The sequence below is a fragment of the Sinohyriopsis cumingii genome, chromosome 1 (genome assembly GCF_028554795.1).
Source record: "Sinohyriopsis cumingii isolate HCF-2022 chromosome 1, ASM2855479v2, whole genome shotgun sequence".
Classification (NCBI taxonomy): Eukaryota; Metazoa; Mollusca; class Bivalvia; order Unionida; family Unionidae; genus Sinohyriopsis; species Sinohyriopsis cumingii.
Window position 1 is genome coordinate 75681925 of NC_142961.1, and position 20518 is coordinate 75702442.

The 20518-nt window shown below is 35.4% G+C and overlaps 1 protein-coding gene across 5 annotated transcripts in view; it reads left to right on the forward strand.

Annotated features, from left to right (window-relative positions):
- The window catches only part of LOC149807143 (lysine-specific demethylase 4C-like), an 81881-nt gene that overhangs the window by 44779 nt on the left and 16584 nt on the right, over positions 1-20518 (forward strand). For all 5 annotated transcript variants that reach the window (XM_089962666.1, XM_089962676.1, XM_089962657.1 and 2 more), the window contains exons 8-11: positions 3446-6833; positions 15454-15631; positions 15874-16037; positions 17928-18147. In XM_089962666.1, coding sequence (XP_089818792.1) covers positions 3446-6833; positions 15454-15631; positions 15874-16037; positions 17928-18147 — 3950 coding nt within the window. The remainder of the gene's footprint in view (positions 1-3445; positions 6834-15453; positions 15632-15873; positions 16038-17927; positions 18148-20518) is intronic.

A 20518-nucleotide genomic window follows, 5' to 3' on the forward strand; every position in this document is an offset into this window, starting at 1 on the left:
AGCCAATCGCGTGCTGAAAAATGGCGTTAAACCCAACAACAACAACAACAACAAATTAGCAAACACAAGATGACTAACTGTCATAATTGAAATCTGCCTCCTCCCAACAATTTCATGCTGATCATTTTATCCCATCATTACGCTTAGCCATAGATAATCTATATTAACATAAAGAAGACGCCCCAAATTTGTTCTTGATATATGATTTAATTACTTACTGATCATTTAATAACCACTTTTATGAAACATTTCTTGCACTTCACATCTTGTCTACTTGTATAGAATATGAGGGCTATACTTCCAGTGTGTCACACAGTGAAATATGTTACATTCAGTTCTGATTGGGTGTTATTGTTTGTTCGTGTCCAGAGTAAAATAATAACCACCAATCAGAATTAACTTTAGCTTATTCACTGCATGACAGCATGAAATCATACATTGGGAACAAGTTTGGAATGTCTACTTTTTATGCTGCTGAACATGCTGAATGACGGAAATTGGTCAGAATTTCAGAATTGATAATCGGTTTCACTTAACCAACTGATATCAGTTATAATTGGTTATGAAGAGTAAATTGATATTTTGTTTCTTATACAGAGATATCTTTGCCCAAGAGTTCAAAATATTAATAAATATACAGGAGTAATCTCATTTAATGACATGTATACTTTAATCTGATAAAAAAGTATTACATTTTTTCTAATGTTATTTTTGTTCCAGAGCTTTGCTAAATGAAAGCAACATTTTATGGCTGGTCACTTTTATGTAACTGAAAAACTGTTGCAATCCCCCAAAACCCTTTCATTCATATGTGATGTATCAAAGTAAAGGAGGGCATGGTTTTACAAATAATACAAAGGTATTTATATTTAAAATGAAACTAATCATCAAAATTTTTAACAGATTTATTAGCAGCAAAACCAGTACTCAAAGAAACATATCTTAGACACAGGCCCAGGCTCTGGCTTAAATTCCACAAGTCTGACTCCAATTCTACATGCACAAAATTTCCCCTTTTTGAATATTGTCACACAACGTTGCAATTACTAAAATTCAAATATAAATTCATTAGTGTTCAGTAGGGGGTTTGTAGGTAATGCAAGTGTCATTAGTGTTCATCACTAACCTCACTAGAGACTGGGTGGTCTTGGTGTTCAAACTTCTCTGCTGGATTCTCTGAGTTAATCCTAGTTAGAACCAAGCTGACATATGTCAATATGTTTGCACCTTTATTTTTCTGGTAAAACTCCGTTGACCAGCAATTCTGAACTTATTTCTGTTGGGCTTTGCTGATAGCTCATTACTGCCTAAATCAGACCCTAAAAATGTATTACACTTTACTCTATTCTGACATTTCAAATGGTCATGCTTTGCATTTTGTATATGCAATAAAATCCGACCTCAAAGAAACGTTGTCGTTGTTAACAAACTTGTCAAAAATCCATAATGCATATGCCTTAAACATTCTCATTTATAGCAGTGACCTGTAATAACTTTTGTTCTCCTACATGTATCTAGCATCTCTTTGATTTACCTATATTGGGTTGTTCCACGTCCTGACCATACCTATGCAATTAGCACAATGGGCTAAACCACTGCAGTCTTCAAACACATCTCGCTAGCTATTGTTAGCCAGTTAAGTAATATGGGAAATGGTGATTAATATCTGACCTCTACCTTTTAATTGCCGCTATTTAAACTGCCCCAAGGATAGTTTTACTTCAGCTTCATCATGACTATTTACCATTTATACATGCTACATGTAACGGGTATCTATATTAAAAGATTTTTGTTTTCTTCTTCTGTTTTTGAAGTTTACAGAAAATTGTTTTCTCGAAACTTGGCCATGTCTTGGGTTTGGGAGTATTACAAAATCATATTACAGCATGAGATGCGATGTTCTAGTTTGATTAAAATCAAATATCTACTTCACGTAGGATAGTGGTGATCTGATTTTAATAAGATTTCACCATGTTACGGCAGGTATGTTAACATTTTGTAAATACATTTCTGCATTTCATCAGCGTGATGAAAGTTTTCTCTTGCAAATTTGATTATTTTTTTCAATGAGCCCAATGGGCACCTCTCTTAGAATACAGGATAGACCCATTCTGAAATCAGAGGGGTGTGGGCATCAGGTTATTTGATTTTTTTTTTAGCACTGAAAATCATGTAATCATGACTCTGTTCTTAATTAAGTTTTCACCTATAGACTATGGTACAGTTTAATATTTGTAAGTTGTTAAGGGAATAAATAATTCTGACAGACTTTTGTGGATTGGAAGTCCTATACAACTTACCATTTACCCAGGAGTTTTACAAACTTTTGTGTTTTGCATCCAACTAAAAAGAAGTAGTCTCACTTTCCATGCAGTCAATTATGGAGTTTCACAGTCAATTATCTTATTGATTCGCTCAGTTAACTGATAGTTGATTATAATCAATAATCGGAACAACACTACTGAATGGATTAAAAAATAATTGTTGCAGAATCGGCAAGGGGGCAGATTCTGAACTGCGTGAGTTATGAATCATCTTCTTACTTTTTAGAAGTGGAGGAGGTGTTGTCAATAATTTCCTTTTTTACTCCACAGAAATGAGTGTGCGTGTTCATAGCAGTTATTTTGCATCTGCATTAAGTACAATGTAAAGGATTTGGTTGTTAATCTTTACACACACTCCCATCCTTGGACTTGTTCTAGACAAGATTTCCTTGCATGAGGAAACTGCACTTTTTGATCTCTTTTGAAGATAACACAATACTGCTTTCCAAATTTAAGTGAAGACATGAAATTGGTAATGTTATAAAAGTATTCATGCAGTACAAAGCAAAGGGCATTTTGACCAGGTTGAGCCCAGTACCTGATCAAATGAAGCAGTCTGCAATGGCCTAAAAGGCTGAATAAACATTACCGACACCTAACAGGTAGACTGCTTGGAAGTGTTTTATTTTATCATATCAAGGATGAGAATGACATATGAACAGATGATAAGTTCATGAATGTGAGTAGTCTGCATGCTAGAAATGCAACCAATCTGTCAACACATAAAATGGCACCACCCTACAGCAGGGCGATCTGCTAAAGATTAAAGCCATAAAGATGATATGTGTATCGCAAATGTATTGTATCAAAGGCTATGTATCATTAATGTCGATATGTGGCAGTCGTATTATTTCATGTCTAATAACCAATATTGCTGCTTATTTGTTCTAATATTGGCATTGTACTTGATTTCTGAAGGCATGTTCATGCTTTCATTAATAATATTGGAAAGTGGACTCTTTGGCAGTGACACAACCTTACTGTCGGTGCATTTACCACTACACCTTGAAAACTTTCTGGGAGGAAACTCTGCATGATAAGAGATGCCATTTATTTATATTGATTTTTCTTAACTATTTTGACTCTGCTTGTAGGTAAGCATTTTGTTTTTCTATTTGTAGTGACCCTGACCTTAAGAGAGCAGTGGAAGCCAACAGTTCTGGAACAGTATTGACCAAGAGGCATCCCATTACTGTGGATCCATTAAAGAAAGGACATATTTTAAAAAATTACAAATCTGGATCTGATTCAGATGGCACAGGTAAAGAACTACGGATAGATTCACCTATGAAGAAAGAGGAATCCGTAGAAAGACGTGATGAGTTCATGAAAACAAGTATAAATACAAAAAACAAGAGTGGAGAAACTAAGGTTGATAATAAAGGGGAAATGACAAAAAAGAAAGTCATAAAAACTGAATCGAGTGATGGCTCTAAGCTAAAACAAGGTCGGAAAAAACATTTGCAACCACCACTAATAATGAAAGCAACACACAAAAATGTGAAAACGGAAAAAAGAAGTGAATCCAAACAATTTAAATGCCCAGGAGGGCAAAAAATTCCTAAATATTTGAAGGACAAAGAGACACCAAAGAGCAGTATTAAGTCAGCAAGCACATTTCAAGCAGCTTTTGAATCTATGCTGTATGCTGATAGTATTCGGCAGACAGAGATTATGAAAGTTGAGCTTGCAGCTAGGAAGAAAGCTCGAGAGGAGGCAGAAACAAGACAGAGGGAAGCTATAAAAGCACGGATTGACAGAGAAATGAATCAACAATATGTCAGTCCTTCTGATGAAGGCTATAATCGTATAGAAGAACCACCTGTGAAAAAACTGAAGTCTGATATTCAGGTCACAAGTGGACAAGAGGAAAATATTTTAACAAGCCTGTCACAGGCTGGATCTTGTTTGACATCTTTGGCAAACCAAGGGCACAATTATTTTGCTAAGTTCACTGGATTTTCATCACGGCTACCTGCTCAACAGAAGCCTAGCACAGGTTTATTGCAAGGAACATTATTGAATAGCAAAAGCAATATGCCACAAAAAATTGTACTGGGAGTGGGCCAGTCCATGTCTATGAACAAAGTTGGTCATATCCAAGGATCAAATGGACAAATAGTAGTATCAAATGCAACTGGTATAGCCAACCATTATTCTGCCAATTCATTAGAAAAAACATCCAAAGATCTGAGTCAAGAGTTGTTACAATTAACACAAGATATTATACATAGCAGGTATGCCATAGAATCAGCCAGCTTTCTATCTAAGCATGCAACCCAGTCTACCTCATCAAATTATCCAGTCTCCAAATCTTCACACGATGGACATGTTCAAAGTGCAAATTCCTTTCACTCTGCCATTTATTCAACAGCTAATCATAGTAGTATACCTCATAGTACCATATCAGGCAGTGGTCAGCTGTCAAGGAGTGAATTAGTACAGAGAGGTGTAGGTTCTGCACAACCTTTTGGTGGTGTATCATCAATTAACCATCCCAGCTTTTCTCACTTGGCTCAGAAAGCCCATCAGTATACTGTTGGTGTCACAGATTCATCAGGAATTGGTCTTCACGCAAATCTGCAAAAGTTACCAAGGCTAGCTCACTCAGGAACAAGCAGTATGGCGTGTTCTAGCAAGGTTTCATCTCCACATCCAAACTTATATAGTCCACCCATAAATCTGTCATCTATGAATAATTTATCTTGTAACAATACAGCTTCTAGCCAGACTATCAGTCAGAGTGAGTGTGTCCATATTCCTGCTAATACCAGCAGTGTTCAGCTAACTCATACCGAAAACAGCAACGAACCGATTCCCTCACAACCTCTGTCTCTATCTGTGTGTCAGAGTAATAATACAGTACATTCTCAAGTTTCCCCCAAGATCATGCCACCTAGTCAAGTCAGTTCATCTTCAGTTCAGCCTCACACATCAACCACTTTGTTCACTCCTAACCCTTCTCTTTTGTATGGAGTGCGCAGTGCCCAGTACTCCTTGTTATCCCATCAGCAGTCACATGGTTTTATGAATTCAAATGTATTAAGTAACCCTAATAGTAACAGGACTGAGCAAACTCAGCAGAGATACATACAAGCAGGAAACCAGGCTTTTTTAGTGAGTATTCCTGTGGTGACTCCAACAACTACCACCAGTATTAGGACTGGTGGTAGACCAGTGTCAGCCATCACTTCACCTACTTCCATCGGATCACCACAGGAGAAAAACAAAGTTATGGTTGGCAAACATATGTTAGAGGGCACTGTTGAGAGCACAAGATCTTTAATTACAACACAGACCTCATCCTCCCACACTAATATTGGCAGCATTATGGTAAATGCAGCACAACCCAAGTCAAACGATGCAGCCACAAAAGTATCAGTAGTAAACATAGTCACACCTGTTTTTACGCCACTTAATGTGAATCAGGGAAGTAACATTGAGGAGTTGAGTGTGAATGTATCCTCACCAATACAGGTACCCACCAGAAGTACAATGTCTCCACTGCCAAAGTCTGTCTTTGCTTCCAGTCTAACAGTTTCCTCCCATTCTGATAATTCTGGTACAATACCATTGCTTGTAAAAATAGACAATGCAAAGGAACAAAGTTGTTCTTCACTGACTGAATCCAAAACTAGCTCAGATGTGGGTATTAAGGCAGCTATTCCAATAGTTGAATCTAGTAACACCTCCTTATTAACTCCTTCCTTAATTATTGATAAAGAGATCCTGCAGTCCCAGTTTGGTGATTCTGCCAAAGCTGGATCATCCACCCATCTCCCGAAAACTGTAAATCCGCAATTCTTCAACGTGTCCAGTGATCAGGAATGCTCAGAAATATTGGGAGATGGACAGCTGATGTCTGCCTATCAATCAGCTCTTGCTGTGGCAAACAATTGGGGAGGCACATTTATGCAGGGAGATGAACAAGTGAAAGCTAGCACTCAGCCAAACTTTACTGTGGAGAACAATCAAGGAGACATGTTTATGCTGGGAGATAAGCAACTGCAGTCCATTGAACAATCAGTTTTTGCTGTGGAGAACAATCAGGGAGGCACATTAATGTTGGGAGAAACTTCGGCAGATTCTTTAGCATCAAGTATGATGGATAATTATGAACCAAGTAACAGTCATGGATCAGTCATGCAGGAAGGATCAGGAAAAAGTTTTAAGTCACATGTGCAACCACAAAATGTGCAACCCCAAAAAACACCACAGCTCGTTCCACAACCAATTGTTCCAATATCTCAGGCTTCATCTGTTCAGTGTCTGTCTCCTAGATCTTCGGTTACAGGTCATACATTTACTATGGCTATTGAAAATGCCAGCAAAAAGGAGGCTGTTCCAAATTATCCAATGAGCAGTTCCACCAGTGACATTACTCAAACAGTTATTCAGTCTGTGAGTTACAATGAATTCATTGGCACAGGTTTAGGGGCATCGTTGAACAGGACCAACAGTGGCAACAAGAAAAAGCGAAAGTCTAGTTCAGGGGAGGACTTGAATCAGGTATGATAACCCTTTTTCTTCCTGTTAGAAACAGTATGTAATTTAAAGCTTTTTAATGTCCCACTAGTTTCGAAGTAGTCTTCATTTACTACTACTTTTAAATTATGTCAACCCTATGGGTCAAGTAATTACATAGAATTCAGTATTACACAGAGTTGTTTGTGCAAAATAAATTTTTGTCTTTGCTTTCAAAAGATTAAATGAAAAGGCTGAATTTTCATGTAAGGTTAGCTAAGTCAATATTTCTTTTTCATTCAGCTAAAGAATGTCCTTCTTTGCAGGAGCATTCTTTGTTTTTTAAGCTTCAGAGATGTCGTACATTGTGTTGGCAGTTAGACCTTAAGATCTGATTAAGTTTGTAGAGATATCACAATGAGTGTTAAGTTAGTATCATTTACAGCTAGGTATTTGACCAAATCTGCATTTGGTTTGCATTCCATGTGTACTTTTTGCATTGGATCTGTTACCTCATTTTTTGTTTGTTTATGGTCTCAGAAATGCATTCAGATGTTGCATTCTTCATTTCTCTTTTACATATTTTTAAATTAATGAAAATGCATTTACTACAGTCAGGCATTCTGTTTTTGAGCTTATTACTGGGATAGAACTGTAACACTAAAGCCAGCATTGAATTATAAGATGAATTAAAATATAAGCAGTTGACATAAGCATAAAAATATAGTTCTAGAGTATTTGTCAGAAATTGTATTTGTTCAAATAAAGGTAGATACATCTAGTGGTGATATGTCATCACATTATCATTTGTTGCTCATTGAGCTTGGGATTGAGGGCTTCCCCACAATTTTTTGTCCGGTATTCTCAAACTTACAAGACTGTCCTATTCCCCTGCATGCTTTTTCATCAAGATTTGTTTTTTAAATGCACCTACATTTTACTTTAGTGCACATTTGTCAATGTATGTTGGCACTAGCAGTGGACAGAAGGTGCTAACGATGATGACATCTTTAAGATTGCAGTTAATCTCAATTTTAATTCAACATTTTGGTGCAATCAAAACATTTAAATATTACAGTACTCTGCCAAGTTGAAGTGCAAAATTTTTATGTTGAATTGATGGAGAAAAAAAACTACACTAATCTGGTGAAAAATTTACAGAAACACATAATTTGGCAATTAATGAATAATGAGGGAATTTTTATAATATAGTAGATGATTATAGAATGCTAAAATTAAATGAAAGTAAGATCCAATATAAAAAATTCAGTAGTGCTGTTTTTGGCTATTAAAACCTGTAAATGTTATTTTATGGCTACTTGAGCACTTGATAAAACATTTATAACAATAATATTAGTGTTGAAGGAAAAGCTAATTGTGCAGCACAGACACGAAAGTTAATAAAAGATTATCACTATTTTTAATACTACTAGTACATTAAGTACTATCTCATACTTTTCTTTGTCCTTTTGAAATTTTGTTTTTCCCTCAAATTTGGAGGACAAGGAAATGCAATTTCTTGTACCATTAGGATTGTAGGTGCAGCAACAATGCATTAATGGTGGTTATTATGACTGTCTCTGCAGAAATAGTGTCAATTCCTGAAAGGGCCATTTGAGTCCATTTTCTTAAAAATACATTCATCATTTTTGTTTGCATTTTATTTCATCTTGCAAGTAAAATTACCTGTTTCAGGGTCTTAAGTTTTAAAACTTTACAGGTTTACACATATATGGCTAAGGATATGCTCTTCAGCCATCCTGCGGGACAAATTTGTTATGGATCAATCGTCTGGTATCCCATCTTCAATAAAATAACAGTTGGAAGATAACTGTCAGTTTTCCTTTCCAAATATTGCTTGTCAGAGCACTACTGTCATTAACTTGTAATTTGGGTAACAGGATGACAAATTAGATATTTAACTGATTATTTCTTTTATTATTTGGATGATAATTAGCATAAATCTATTGCAACAACATAATGAATAAAAGTACCAGCAGCAGCAGCATCTTTATGGTTAAGATGTATGTAAAATGTATCCATTTATCATGTACTCATAATCCATCATGAAACAACTTCAAAAATAACATAGGAACAAATATTCCCATGTGAAACATTTTCTGAATACTTTTTTAAGATGTTAATGACCATTTGCAATTAGCACAAAACAACAAGAGATTGTTTCATGGTCCATTAAATTGATATTAAAACTATTATGGTAGAAAATGTAACTCATGTAACAAGTATAGAAAATTTTATTTCTCTATTTAAAATTCATAAAATATTTGGGAGCCAGCGCTTGACAGGTTTGGTGCTGGAAGTAATTTTAAAATATTGATATTGTCCTAGGTTTATAATTTGTTGCATGACTTTCATTTGCAATATATAGGATTAATTATTTATGTACCTCTTGGTTTTTACGTATGCTAAGTGCCATGCCAACTTGCTTAGGGTGACTTGTCAACTCAGCACTTGATGTCAAAGGGAACTTTTTGGTCCTTATTGTTTATCTGAGGCTGCTGTTGCTATAAAGTCTCTTAATTTATTATATATTTTATTTTCTGAAAGTTCTTTATAAAATTGCTGTCAAGAAGATTTCTAAACTACTTTGAAACAACCCCTTTAACATGTACGTAGGAGCAAATGCACAAGTGACTTCATACCATACTGTTCATAATAATTTCATTGTTGTCGATAAAACATTACTGTAACTACACATATGCAACACACTGGAGCATTGAAGTCAATGAATGACTGAACCAGACCCTTCTTTCCGACCAATCGACACAACCAAGAAACATATTGCACTGTGTGAGTGCATCTATTTTTAGAAAGAGGGATTTTCTTAATATAACCATTTACTTTCTACCTTCGTTACAACATTTGATTGATAGGATTGCAGATTTGATTTTATTATTTGCCTACATACTGGTAGTAATGACATGCATTGGTTTAAATAGTATCTGTTTTACTGCCTTCTTTAGTATTTTCACAAAAATGAATTTCATCAGAAAACAACCTTGACCGTAACAGCATTTTTTTCGAAATCCACAACATAGCATTGTTCCATATGTTTCTGATCTTCATGTTTAAATATTAAGGCTAAATTGGCAATCACATAATATTTAGACTTTGTTTTCATTGAATTATATATTTTCCTTAATCTTTTTGCCCAGTTATTTACGAAAACAGACAATCGAATGATCTGGTATTTCAGAGACAGAGCTGTCTGCCATTACAGGTTTGCTTACAATTTTAAACTGATTTTATATAGAAAATAATGCGAACATGGCAGTTAAAATCTTCATTTTAATAAATATATAAGAAATTCCTCTTCATTGATTATATTCTTAAACAAAATACTACATGTATTTACATACTGATGTTTAAATTTTGAAACAGAAGTTGGTACATTTTCATCTTCAAATAGTACACTAGTCTTAACTTTAGGGATCGAGCATGATATCTTGCTCAGGAAAGGGTTAAAGGTCACTTAGCTGTTAAAACATGCATGTGACATGGCAAGAGTTTGTTTGTCAATGTAATTGGTATTAACACCGCATACATTTTGAGCTACAACACATTTCAGAACTTCCTGGCCACAGCAAGGGAGCATCTCAAAACTCATAAACTACTGTCATTGTATATTTAACAAATAGCAGGATGAAATTGTTTTCACTTTCCTAAAAGAAGTAGGCAAAATTTTACATTTTTCTGGCAACGTAATTGCCCAGTTCACTTGTTAACATGACCACTGCAATTTATGTTCAGTATATTTGCTACCAGTTTAAAGAATTCTCATATTTTGTCACATGTGACATAATTACTGGTTCACGTAATAGTGATGTAACATCTATACAGACATCTTAGCAAGCATTCAGATCAACTGGAAACAACCTCGGATTGGTTCCATGACGGTATTTCACAACAGGATGGTAAGTGTTATGTGTACAAACTGGATGTCATGTGCAACTGTTTGGGGTTTGGGTCAAAATAGAACCTTAAATTTTACTCACATAATGGTGAATGCCGTCAAACAAGGATGGTTTGTCTATAAATTCGTAAATTTGTCAAGTATTCGAGTTTTCTTTATTGGAACACAATATAAAATGACTCCAAAATGAAGATCTTTCAGTGTGATTGCGATTAACACAAGGGTTACGTTTTGAAGCGTGTGCATAATTTGAGATTCATGTAAATTGAGATCTTTTTCTCTGTATCAATTCAGTATGTTAAAATTAGGGGATGCTTCTACAAAGTAGATTAAAATAAAAATAATAAAAAGTTTCAGAAACAAGCATAGAAAAATGAACTTAAAGTATAGGAAACATAAATAAAAACATTAAATTATGAATTTTAATCAATGGAACATATGTAGGTGTAATTAAAAAGTGAAAGCTGCATTGAACAGTAGTGTTCATCAAGCCACATTGACAACATCCTTTTGATGCTGCCCATTATGTTGGGGCAGGTATAGCAACTTTTCTGGTTCAAAATGGAAGTTCCAGCTTTCACACTTGATTTTATTTTTTCCACACTGTCACGTATTGTTCTACATGTACTTTTACTAAGGTTCAAAACCTGCTTTATCATGGCAGTAATCTGACCAGCTTCATACCGTTTCACTACTTCAAGTTTAACATCTAAATAAATCGCCTTCCTTGGTCTCTTCTGTCACTTGCATGTCTTTTAGATGCCATTACTAATAACGTTCCAAAATAGTAACAACCAATTTGTACATGTATATACATATGCAGCACTGAGTCTACAATAAACAGATTGGTGGGGATGTAAGAGATGGGGTGGGTAATGTTTGCCTGCACTAGTGGCTCAATCTATATGTATGAGAGTCGCAATCTTTTTCAGATTTTTCCCCATCTCACCTTATTTCGAATTCACATAAATTGAGATCATATAAATCGTTATCACACTGTAATATTTAATTTACAGAAAGTATTATGACAGGACAAGTTGTTGATCATCACATAACTGGTTGGACAGATGCGTCACATTATTGTAACATAATTTTTCCAACCATCAAGACAATTAGAAATCATAATAAATAAGTTTGTACAAAACAGCCATAGCTTTATGTACTGGCTTAGATAACCAAATTTTTTAAAATCTTTTTTATGTAGGTGAGTTATGTCCCATTTTTATCTCTCTGGAATGTAATGTTTTCAGAAATGACAGACTATATTGATAAAAAGAAACATATATAGTAAGTAATATTTATGAGCAGTTAAAGTATGAAATGCTTTCACAGCCTCTTTCAAGAAACACAGCATCTGACTGTAGACACAATCATATACCTTTTTTGTGTGCCACCCAAGTTTGAAGGATGGGGGGGGGGGCACAATGTCCACATCCCTTGGGATCCTGGGTAGTTGCAACTGCATCAGTGACTTGTATTTTAAGTCTGATGTGACAAAAACAGTGTTGCTGCATGTAAGGAATGAAAAAGTGTCAAGTGTAAGGAATTTGATCCCGGATTATCATTCAACAAGGCTTTTGCTGAATATTTAGCAGAAGTATAGTTTTGTTTTGGTTTTGTGTGTTGAATGCCATTTTTTTGGTACATGGTAAGCTATACACTATATTTGATGGAGGAAGAACCACAAAGCCATTGGAAGCTATTAGCAAGCATTCTCAGATACCCTTTAGGATTAACTTGAAATCAAAAGATTTTCAAATCCATTAATGCAATCCTTTCACGTTTCAGTACATTTTTGTTTATCATTCTGCATTTACTATTTAAAGTCTATTTTCTAAGCAATGTACTGTATGTACTCACTTATAAGCCAGGTAAAACTGCAAACAACAATGACCATAATCTGCCATAGCATAATGTGCCTACTGATCAGAGTATATGTTGTTTGTTCGATTGATTAATCCTAACAAACTGCAGATCTGTTATCAGTCAGTAGTGCCCATCACCCCTGCCGGAGTATAGGCCGCCCGCAAAAGATTGCCAGAGACTTCTGTCCTGTGCCATCCCCTTGACCTGACTCCAGGTGTGACCCTGCTTAGTGATGTCCATCACAAGGACGCATCACCAGGTGTTTCTTGGTCGGCCCCTTCTCCGCTTGCCTTGAGGGTTCCACCTCAATGCCTGTCTGGTAATGTTGGTTGGCAGCTTACATAGGGTATGTCCTATCCAATCCCACATAATGTGCCAGCAGATCTGGGTCTGTTAGTCATAGGCAATTACATTGTATATATGGTATTCATCATTTTGCTTGAATCATGCTGCATACTGTTTCATTAGTAAATTGACTTGTTTTAGGGTCAGTGACCCAGATTTAAAAATTTGACAAGTTTAGATTGATATACTTTATATGTAAAGTACCTAAATCAGCCCTGATCAGACCTTGTCTGAGTATTAGGAATCACTTCAAAAATTGTGATGGCTTTTTATTTTGTATTGGCACCCCCACCCCAACCCCATTCTCGTTTTTCATTTCAATAACACACTGCTGTGCAACATGGCTGCATGGTAGTTCTGTTCTCATGCACTCTTATTAAACAAAATATCGGGACCCTCCAATGTTTGGAGAGCATATTTACAAAAACAAAATCTCTAATTTTCAATAGTACACGAGACTGCTCTGGTGACCATATGGTTAGAGCATCTGCTTTGGATGCAGGAGGTTGCAGGTTCACACTGCAGACATCATAGTGAATTGACTGAAAAATTGTTAAAGCTGCAATTAAAAATGCAAATCACACACATATTTAATAGAACATAAAATTTCCAGATACCAAAGTATACATTTTAAGCTGAGAAATTTCAGAATATTTTATTGAATTAGTTGTTGTTGTTGTTGTTGTAGGGTTTAACGCCATTTTTCAGCACAAGATAGGCTATACATGGCGGCCAGTATAATTGGTGGAGGAAGAACCCTGGAAAACCGCGGGAAGAACCACCGACCCACGAGAAGCTACTGGCAGGCTTTCTCACGTACCAACGTTAGCCGAGGCTGAGACTCGAACTCACGCAGACAGAGGTGAGATGGCAGTGATCCGTAACGGTGAGCGCTTTAGACCACTCGGCCACTCGGGGCCCCTTATTGAATTAGTACTGTGGCCATTTATTGCTTTAACACAGAATGGAAAAACAAATCCAGGTTTGCCATGAAGATGTACCTTACATACTGAATCCTGTCCAGTAAAAAGATCCACAACAATTAAAACTTTCACAAGATGAGTGAGAAATGATGTGTACATTATACATATATCCAGTAACAGTAGTTGACTGTTCAGTAAACCTAGCTGGCAGTTGCATGGGAGGATGGAATTTGTGAGCATTTTGACTAAATGCCGTGATTTTGGTTAATGTAAAATGTGTATACATTTAGAGATTTTGGTAAATGTTGCAACCCTCTAAGGTGACTATAAGAGGTGTCATCACTGGCTCCACCCCAGGAAGCCTTGAAAAGGGTCAAAGATCAGATGTGGAAACTTACAGCTACAATAACATTTTCAAATATATTCAGTTTATAAGTGTAATCCTAGCAGGAAGCTGTGCTTTATTTTGCAAAGTCTGCATCATGACTCAATTGTCTTGGATATGTGTACTGGGGAGAGGGGGTTGGAATGTGCAATAAAAAGCAGGGGGATTTGTGATGGTGAGCCATTGCAGTTGTGCTAGCTTTTGGCTCATCTATCCATTAAGCCAAGTGAGTTTTGTCTTTTGTGTTGCTCATTCAAAATTGGTATTTCAAACTTTTTCTCAAAACCCACTTGACCAATTAGCACAATTATACAGGGATCATTCAGACATTAAGACCTTACAGATTTGTTCCATGGATGTTGATCTGCCATCTAATGTAGCCATCATTACTAAAAATTGAAAAACATTCAAACAACCTCTTAAAAATGCTCAGCAGAATTTGATCAAGTTTGACATGAAGCATCCTTGCATGTAGGTCCAGAGGATTTATAAGAAAAGCTGCCCATCATAATTGAACCAAAGCTGCCTGGTATGGATGGCTTTAGAGTTGATACAAATGATGCTGATCTGCCATCAAATGTGGCCACCATTACTAAAATTAGAAAACTTCTTACAAAATGCTCAGCAGAATTTGACCAAATTTGACAGCATTCTTGTATTAAGGGCTTTCAAGGGTATACAGATGATGTCAAGTCACCATCAGATATGACCACCATTTAAACAGCTTCTCAAACACTATGCAACAGAATTTGATCAGATGTTTCCAAAAATATTCTAGCATAAAGGACTTCTAAGTGTAAACAAATAAGGCCAATCTGCCATAATGTATGGGTGTTATTACATGTCCTTCAAATTACAAGTATTGGTAAGGTCCCAATTTGTGTGGATTTCCTCATATGAGCTGTACTGTATGCCAGAATTCCTAATAAGACAATGGTATGGACCTATGACCAGAATGATACAAATGTATGTTGAATGAAGACAAGATGAAGCTTTGTGTTATATCTTTATTTCCGTTTCAAAACACCATTATTGAAACATTTTTGATAGTTGCTATGCTAAATCACCTCAGTATATTACAATATTCTCAATATATCAGTTTCATACATAATGTAGCTCTCAGTATAATTCTTTTTGGCATGAAACACATTATAAACACCTGATCTGTTTTATGAGGGAGAGTTATATTTTTGTAAATTGCACATTTTACAGGAGAAGCAGCCAAGAAAAGAAAAGGCAGCTACAAAGTTCAGTGAGAAACATCTATCCAAGGAAAATGATCTGACTGCTAAATCCAAGAGAATAGAGGAGAAAAAACCAGCAATTAAGGAAGAAGAAAATCACCATAATAGGAGAAGAAAACCCGAAGAGTCTACTGATGAGAGTAAAGGTAATGTCTGTTGAGTAAAAGATACATTAAAAACATGCGATACTTCTGATATCTGGCCTGTGTTACATAAAACTGCTGTATGGCTTTTCATCTGTATATGTTGTGAAGTTCCTGTTAGAAGCAAAATAGTCTACATTTTTATGTCTATCAGCTTGTTATTTATAATCAGTCCTGGATAAAATTATCAAAATGCTGTGTTGTTAGTCATTCAACATGAACTGCATTGTACTTCCCTTTTACAGAACCTAGCTATGTTCCAACAGAGATCACAGAAGCCTGGGCAGCACCACTTGCTGGCCTTTGGAAATATCAGCCTGCTGACTTCGAAGTTGAAAGAGCTTTCAACATCTCTGTCTCTGGTAAAGAACCACAGTGCCAAGTCTGCAGTCTTTTTAAGCCTTTCCAGGTAAAAGCATATTTTACCAAGTACATAAATTTTTTATTCTAGTTACTCATGTGCTTGTATTAATGCATAGTTCTTGCATTAAATGGACAAAATCACTTTCACCAAATGTGTTCACATGTAGGTCTTGATAGGAGTATGCTAAAAAGTACTGTTTTGATTATTGCTTCCATCTGTTATGAATTTTCTAAATTGTTACTGGTCTAATTATTTAAATTATAGTGAGCAAAATTGAAAAGTAATTCTGGCCTTTGGTTTGATTATGTGTGCTCATCCATCTATCCAGCATTAGCACTCAAGATAGGATTTGTGTTTAGCAGTTTCTCACACTGTTGCGAGTAGATTATGTAACTTGGTATGTTATCTTTTGAGAAAACTGCAACTTTCAATCACATTTAGGTCACAATGACTATTTTATGTTCCATTGATATTTGTTTTTAGCTTTCTGAGACACTGTTGCCAGCAGTCATGTAACATGGTATGTTGATGCAATATGATAAAAACTAGTCAGAACTAGTCCACTATGACTATTTCATTTTCCAGCAACCTGTGTTTAGCTCAGTTTCTCAGACACTGTTACCTACAGAATAATGTAATGTGCAACATTGATGCATAAATAAGGCATACTACACCATTTAGATAAAGCAAGATTGTGATGTCTGTCCACATAGCTATTTGTGGCTTTCAACACACACCACACCCCACTCAGAATTTAATAGAGATGGGGGTTATATTGCAGTTGAATTGTCTGTCTTAATGTCTGTCTATCCATACATACTTTTGTTTCTGGAGCACAACTTGAACCTCAAAACTGTACAAGTATTTCAACCAAAACATGGTACATGTCAGGCAAGTTTTGCAGAGTTGCCTTCTGATACTTGGGATTTTCAGTATTCATTGTCTCTTATGTTACCATGGAGAGACATTGTCGCATAATTAGTATATATACTTAAATTGAGTTTTATTGACTGACCACAGGAAACTAGAACATGTAGTACAAGAATGTAGTCTGATTTACTATAGGGTACTTTCATTTGGAGTCTTTACATTGATGGGGAACTGAAAGTAGTATGATATCTCTTTTTTAAATTTGCTATTATATAATTGATTCTGATGTCAAAGTCAGATGTAAATTTTAGTGAGGATTTTGATTTTTAATACAAATCCTGTTAAGTTTATAAAATGTACTTTTTGAAACTTGCTCGGATTCAAAATTCTTGACTAATATCAAAGTTGAAGTCGTTTTCTTTCATGTGTCTTTCTTTATCATGATTGGAGCAGCATGCCTTGAATTTGCACTTTTCATTTTGAAGGAAAGGATGTAGTGTCGGATTAAAATTATTTGCAAGTCTTGCTTGCATGCATCTTGAGCTTAATTAAATCAATACTTTAATAAATGTTTTCTTGATGTATGACCTTTGTTTAATTAGATTTTTAAATGACTGCATTTAGTAATAAGTAATTAAAAATTGCCAGTAGATAAGAGAGTTTTGCTACCCTTGGATTTTGACCTGTAAAATGAGACTTGTGGTAACCTTTACAAATGACAGGCATTGGTTGTTATTATATGATATGAAATGTGCATTACGTGTATTTTTTGTAGGTAGAGTTAATATGTACTTTTCTTTATCAGCTTTTGGGATGCACTTGTAGTAATAAGACTTATTACAAGTTGTTGCAGCCCTTTGTTTTATTTCTGTTTTATCAATTAACAGTTCATAGATATTACTTCAGTTCATAGATATTACTTTTCTGAATGTTATAGCATTTTCATGGTCAACAATGTAAATATTTGGTGTGTGAGTTGTTGAAATTCATAAAGCATAATAGTGTCGTGTACACTAAAGACATATTGTCTAGGGTCATATTTCATTAATAGTTTTCATTTCTCAGTCCTTAACTGATCAAAATGGAGCATCCAGTTCATCAGAATCAGGAGATCCAGGCAAGACTTCCAATTTGACCCTCAGGCGAAGTCTTCCCATGATTCCAGAGATGATTTTCTCCTGTAGCACCGACAGCCCCAACCCATTTGGTTCCAATACGCTTCTGGACAAAGATGGCATGAGTTATTTACTGGTCTGTGAGGACTGTAAAGTGTGTGTACATGCAAGTGAGTAAAAACTGTCTTTATTATAAACTTCAGTTTCATGTATTAGATCAAAGGCTGAGTTGGGAAAATCCATTTGATCTGTGACAAGTCTCAGAGTTCACAGTTTGTTTAATACCCTTTGCATCTTATGTTCCTCGCAGAAGATAGTACCATATGCATATTAAAATATGATTGTATGTGTATCATTTTTTTTGGCTCATCTGGTCACAAGGCCATGTGAGCTTATGGTATGACCTAGCATGTGTCGTGTATCCGTGAACAATTGCCATTTTAATTATATTCCAAAAGACCACTGGACCAGTTTTCATCAAATTACACACAGAGAGCATTTTTGTGTGAAGGTCTATAAAACTTGAACGTCTTAAAATACACAAACCATATTTCAACAAAACTTAGCATAGAACATCTGCATTTGAAGGCTTTTAATTTTTTTTTTACAAACGTTTCAGATCTCTGTAAAATAAGACATCCTGGCCTGAAAACCTTTGAAATTTTTACAAATGCCAATCTGTGACCAGATATGGCTGCTGTTTCTAAATGCAAAAAGAACTTTAAGCAACTTGTTCTTAAAATAACACTCCACAAAATTTGACAGAAGTTTCTGGCTCAGATGGTTTTCAAGTTTTACAACTGATACTTAATCTGCCTTTAAACAATATCACCATTACTAAAAACTTTGACAAACCTTTAAGTGACTTTACATCATCCACTCAGAAAAATTTGATTATCTTTGTCAGAAAGCATTCTGGCATTGAAGGTTTTCGGTATTATATAAATGTATGCCATCTGATGTGGGCACTCTAGCTACAGTTTTAAAAACAACATTTAAACATGTTCTAATGAAAAACTTGAACTGAATTTGTCCACACTTGCAGAAATGTATACAAATGATGTCATTCTGATTTCTTTTAGTTATGTGTTTCCAATTTATTCAAATGATGCTACTGTTACTAAACTTAGAAAATCCTTTAAACAGCTTCTGAAAAACCACCACTGAAAAACCACTTGACAAAAATTGACCAAATTTTACAGAAAGCTTTCTGGCATGAAGGACATGAAGTTTGTACTAAAAACACAAATCTGTGGCCACTGTTGCTAAGAAAAGGATAAACCTTGAATAACTTCTTCTAAAAAGAAAATCACTTAACTGACTTAGATTAAATTTAACAGTAAGTGTTTTCTTATTTTCAGATTTTTTGTTTTGCCATAAAGAAAGCTTATTGATTACTTTGGCCTGTATATCCATCTGTTCAGCCACACCCTACGTTAACCTCATTGTTAGAGTGTTTTATGTTACCATCATAATAGAAGCTATGGGGTAGGCTTGACATGCAGGCCATGGTAGCTTATTGTTTTTATGGAAGCATTGCTACTAGGCAACTGCTCCGGTGGCCTACATGGATAGAGCATCCACCTCAGAAGTGGGAGGTTGCAGGTTCGAACCCCAGTGCAGTCGTACCAAAGGCTTCTAAAAATGGTACTAGCAGCTGCCTTACATGGTGGTCAGCATTAAGAGGTTAGTGTTAGGACTGGTTGGCCTGGTGTCAAGATAATATGACTGGGTGGTACATGATGCTACATGTATGTGGCATGATGCCCCAGTGCTAGACATTACTACAAACTGCCACACTGTTAAAGCTACATTAAAAATTAAAAAAACATGCGCTGTTAGGCAAGTTAAGCATATGTCTTGAGTTAAGCTAGAAATGGGAAGTACAGTTCCTGAAATAGAAATGCTAGATGAATAGGAATGCAGAATTAATGCAAACAAAATGTTGAATGTAATTTGAGGGAATTTGAGGATACAAAATGTAGAATGCAGAATAGTAAATGCAAATGAAATGTGAAATGAATTTCAGGATTGGATTTGCAAATCTGTTTATCTGTATTTTAGGCAGCAACTAAATTTACATGGTCAAAGGCCATTTTGCATGGGAATTCAGGATCAGATTCTTTACACGCCAATTGTTCACTATTATAAAGCCATGAAATTGTTCTGACAGGTGCCATTCAGCTGATAATTGCATCATAACTGGTAATTGTCTCTCGACAGTGTTTATTTTGAATGGAACAAAGTAAATTACATTTGTTGATAAAAACACTCTACTATAACTATATTGTTACATTTGTTGCAGTTAAATTTTATCATAAATTAATTGTTTTTTGAATTTATATTTTCTGTTTTATTATCAGTACACTTTTAATAAGACATGATAGAAAAGCAATAGTTGTATCCAATTAATACCATAAAAATGGAACTCTCACTTTGGTAATGGCATTCCCATTGAATAAAAATGAAAGGAAATGATGAATAAAGTAAGAAACACAAAATCAGAATGCATTTTTTAGACTTGATATGATATCAAACATG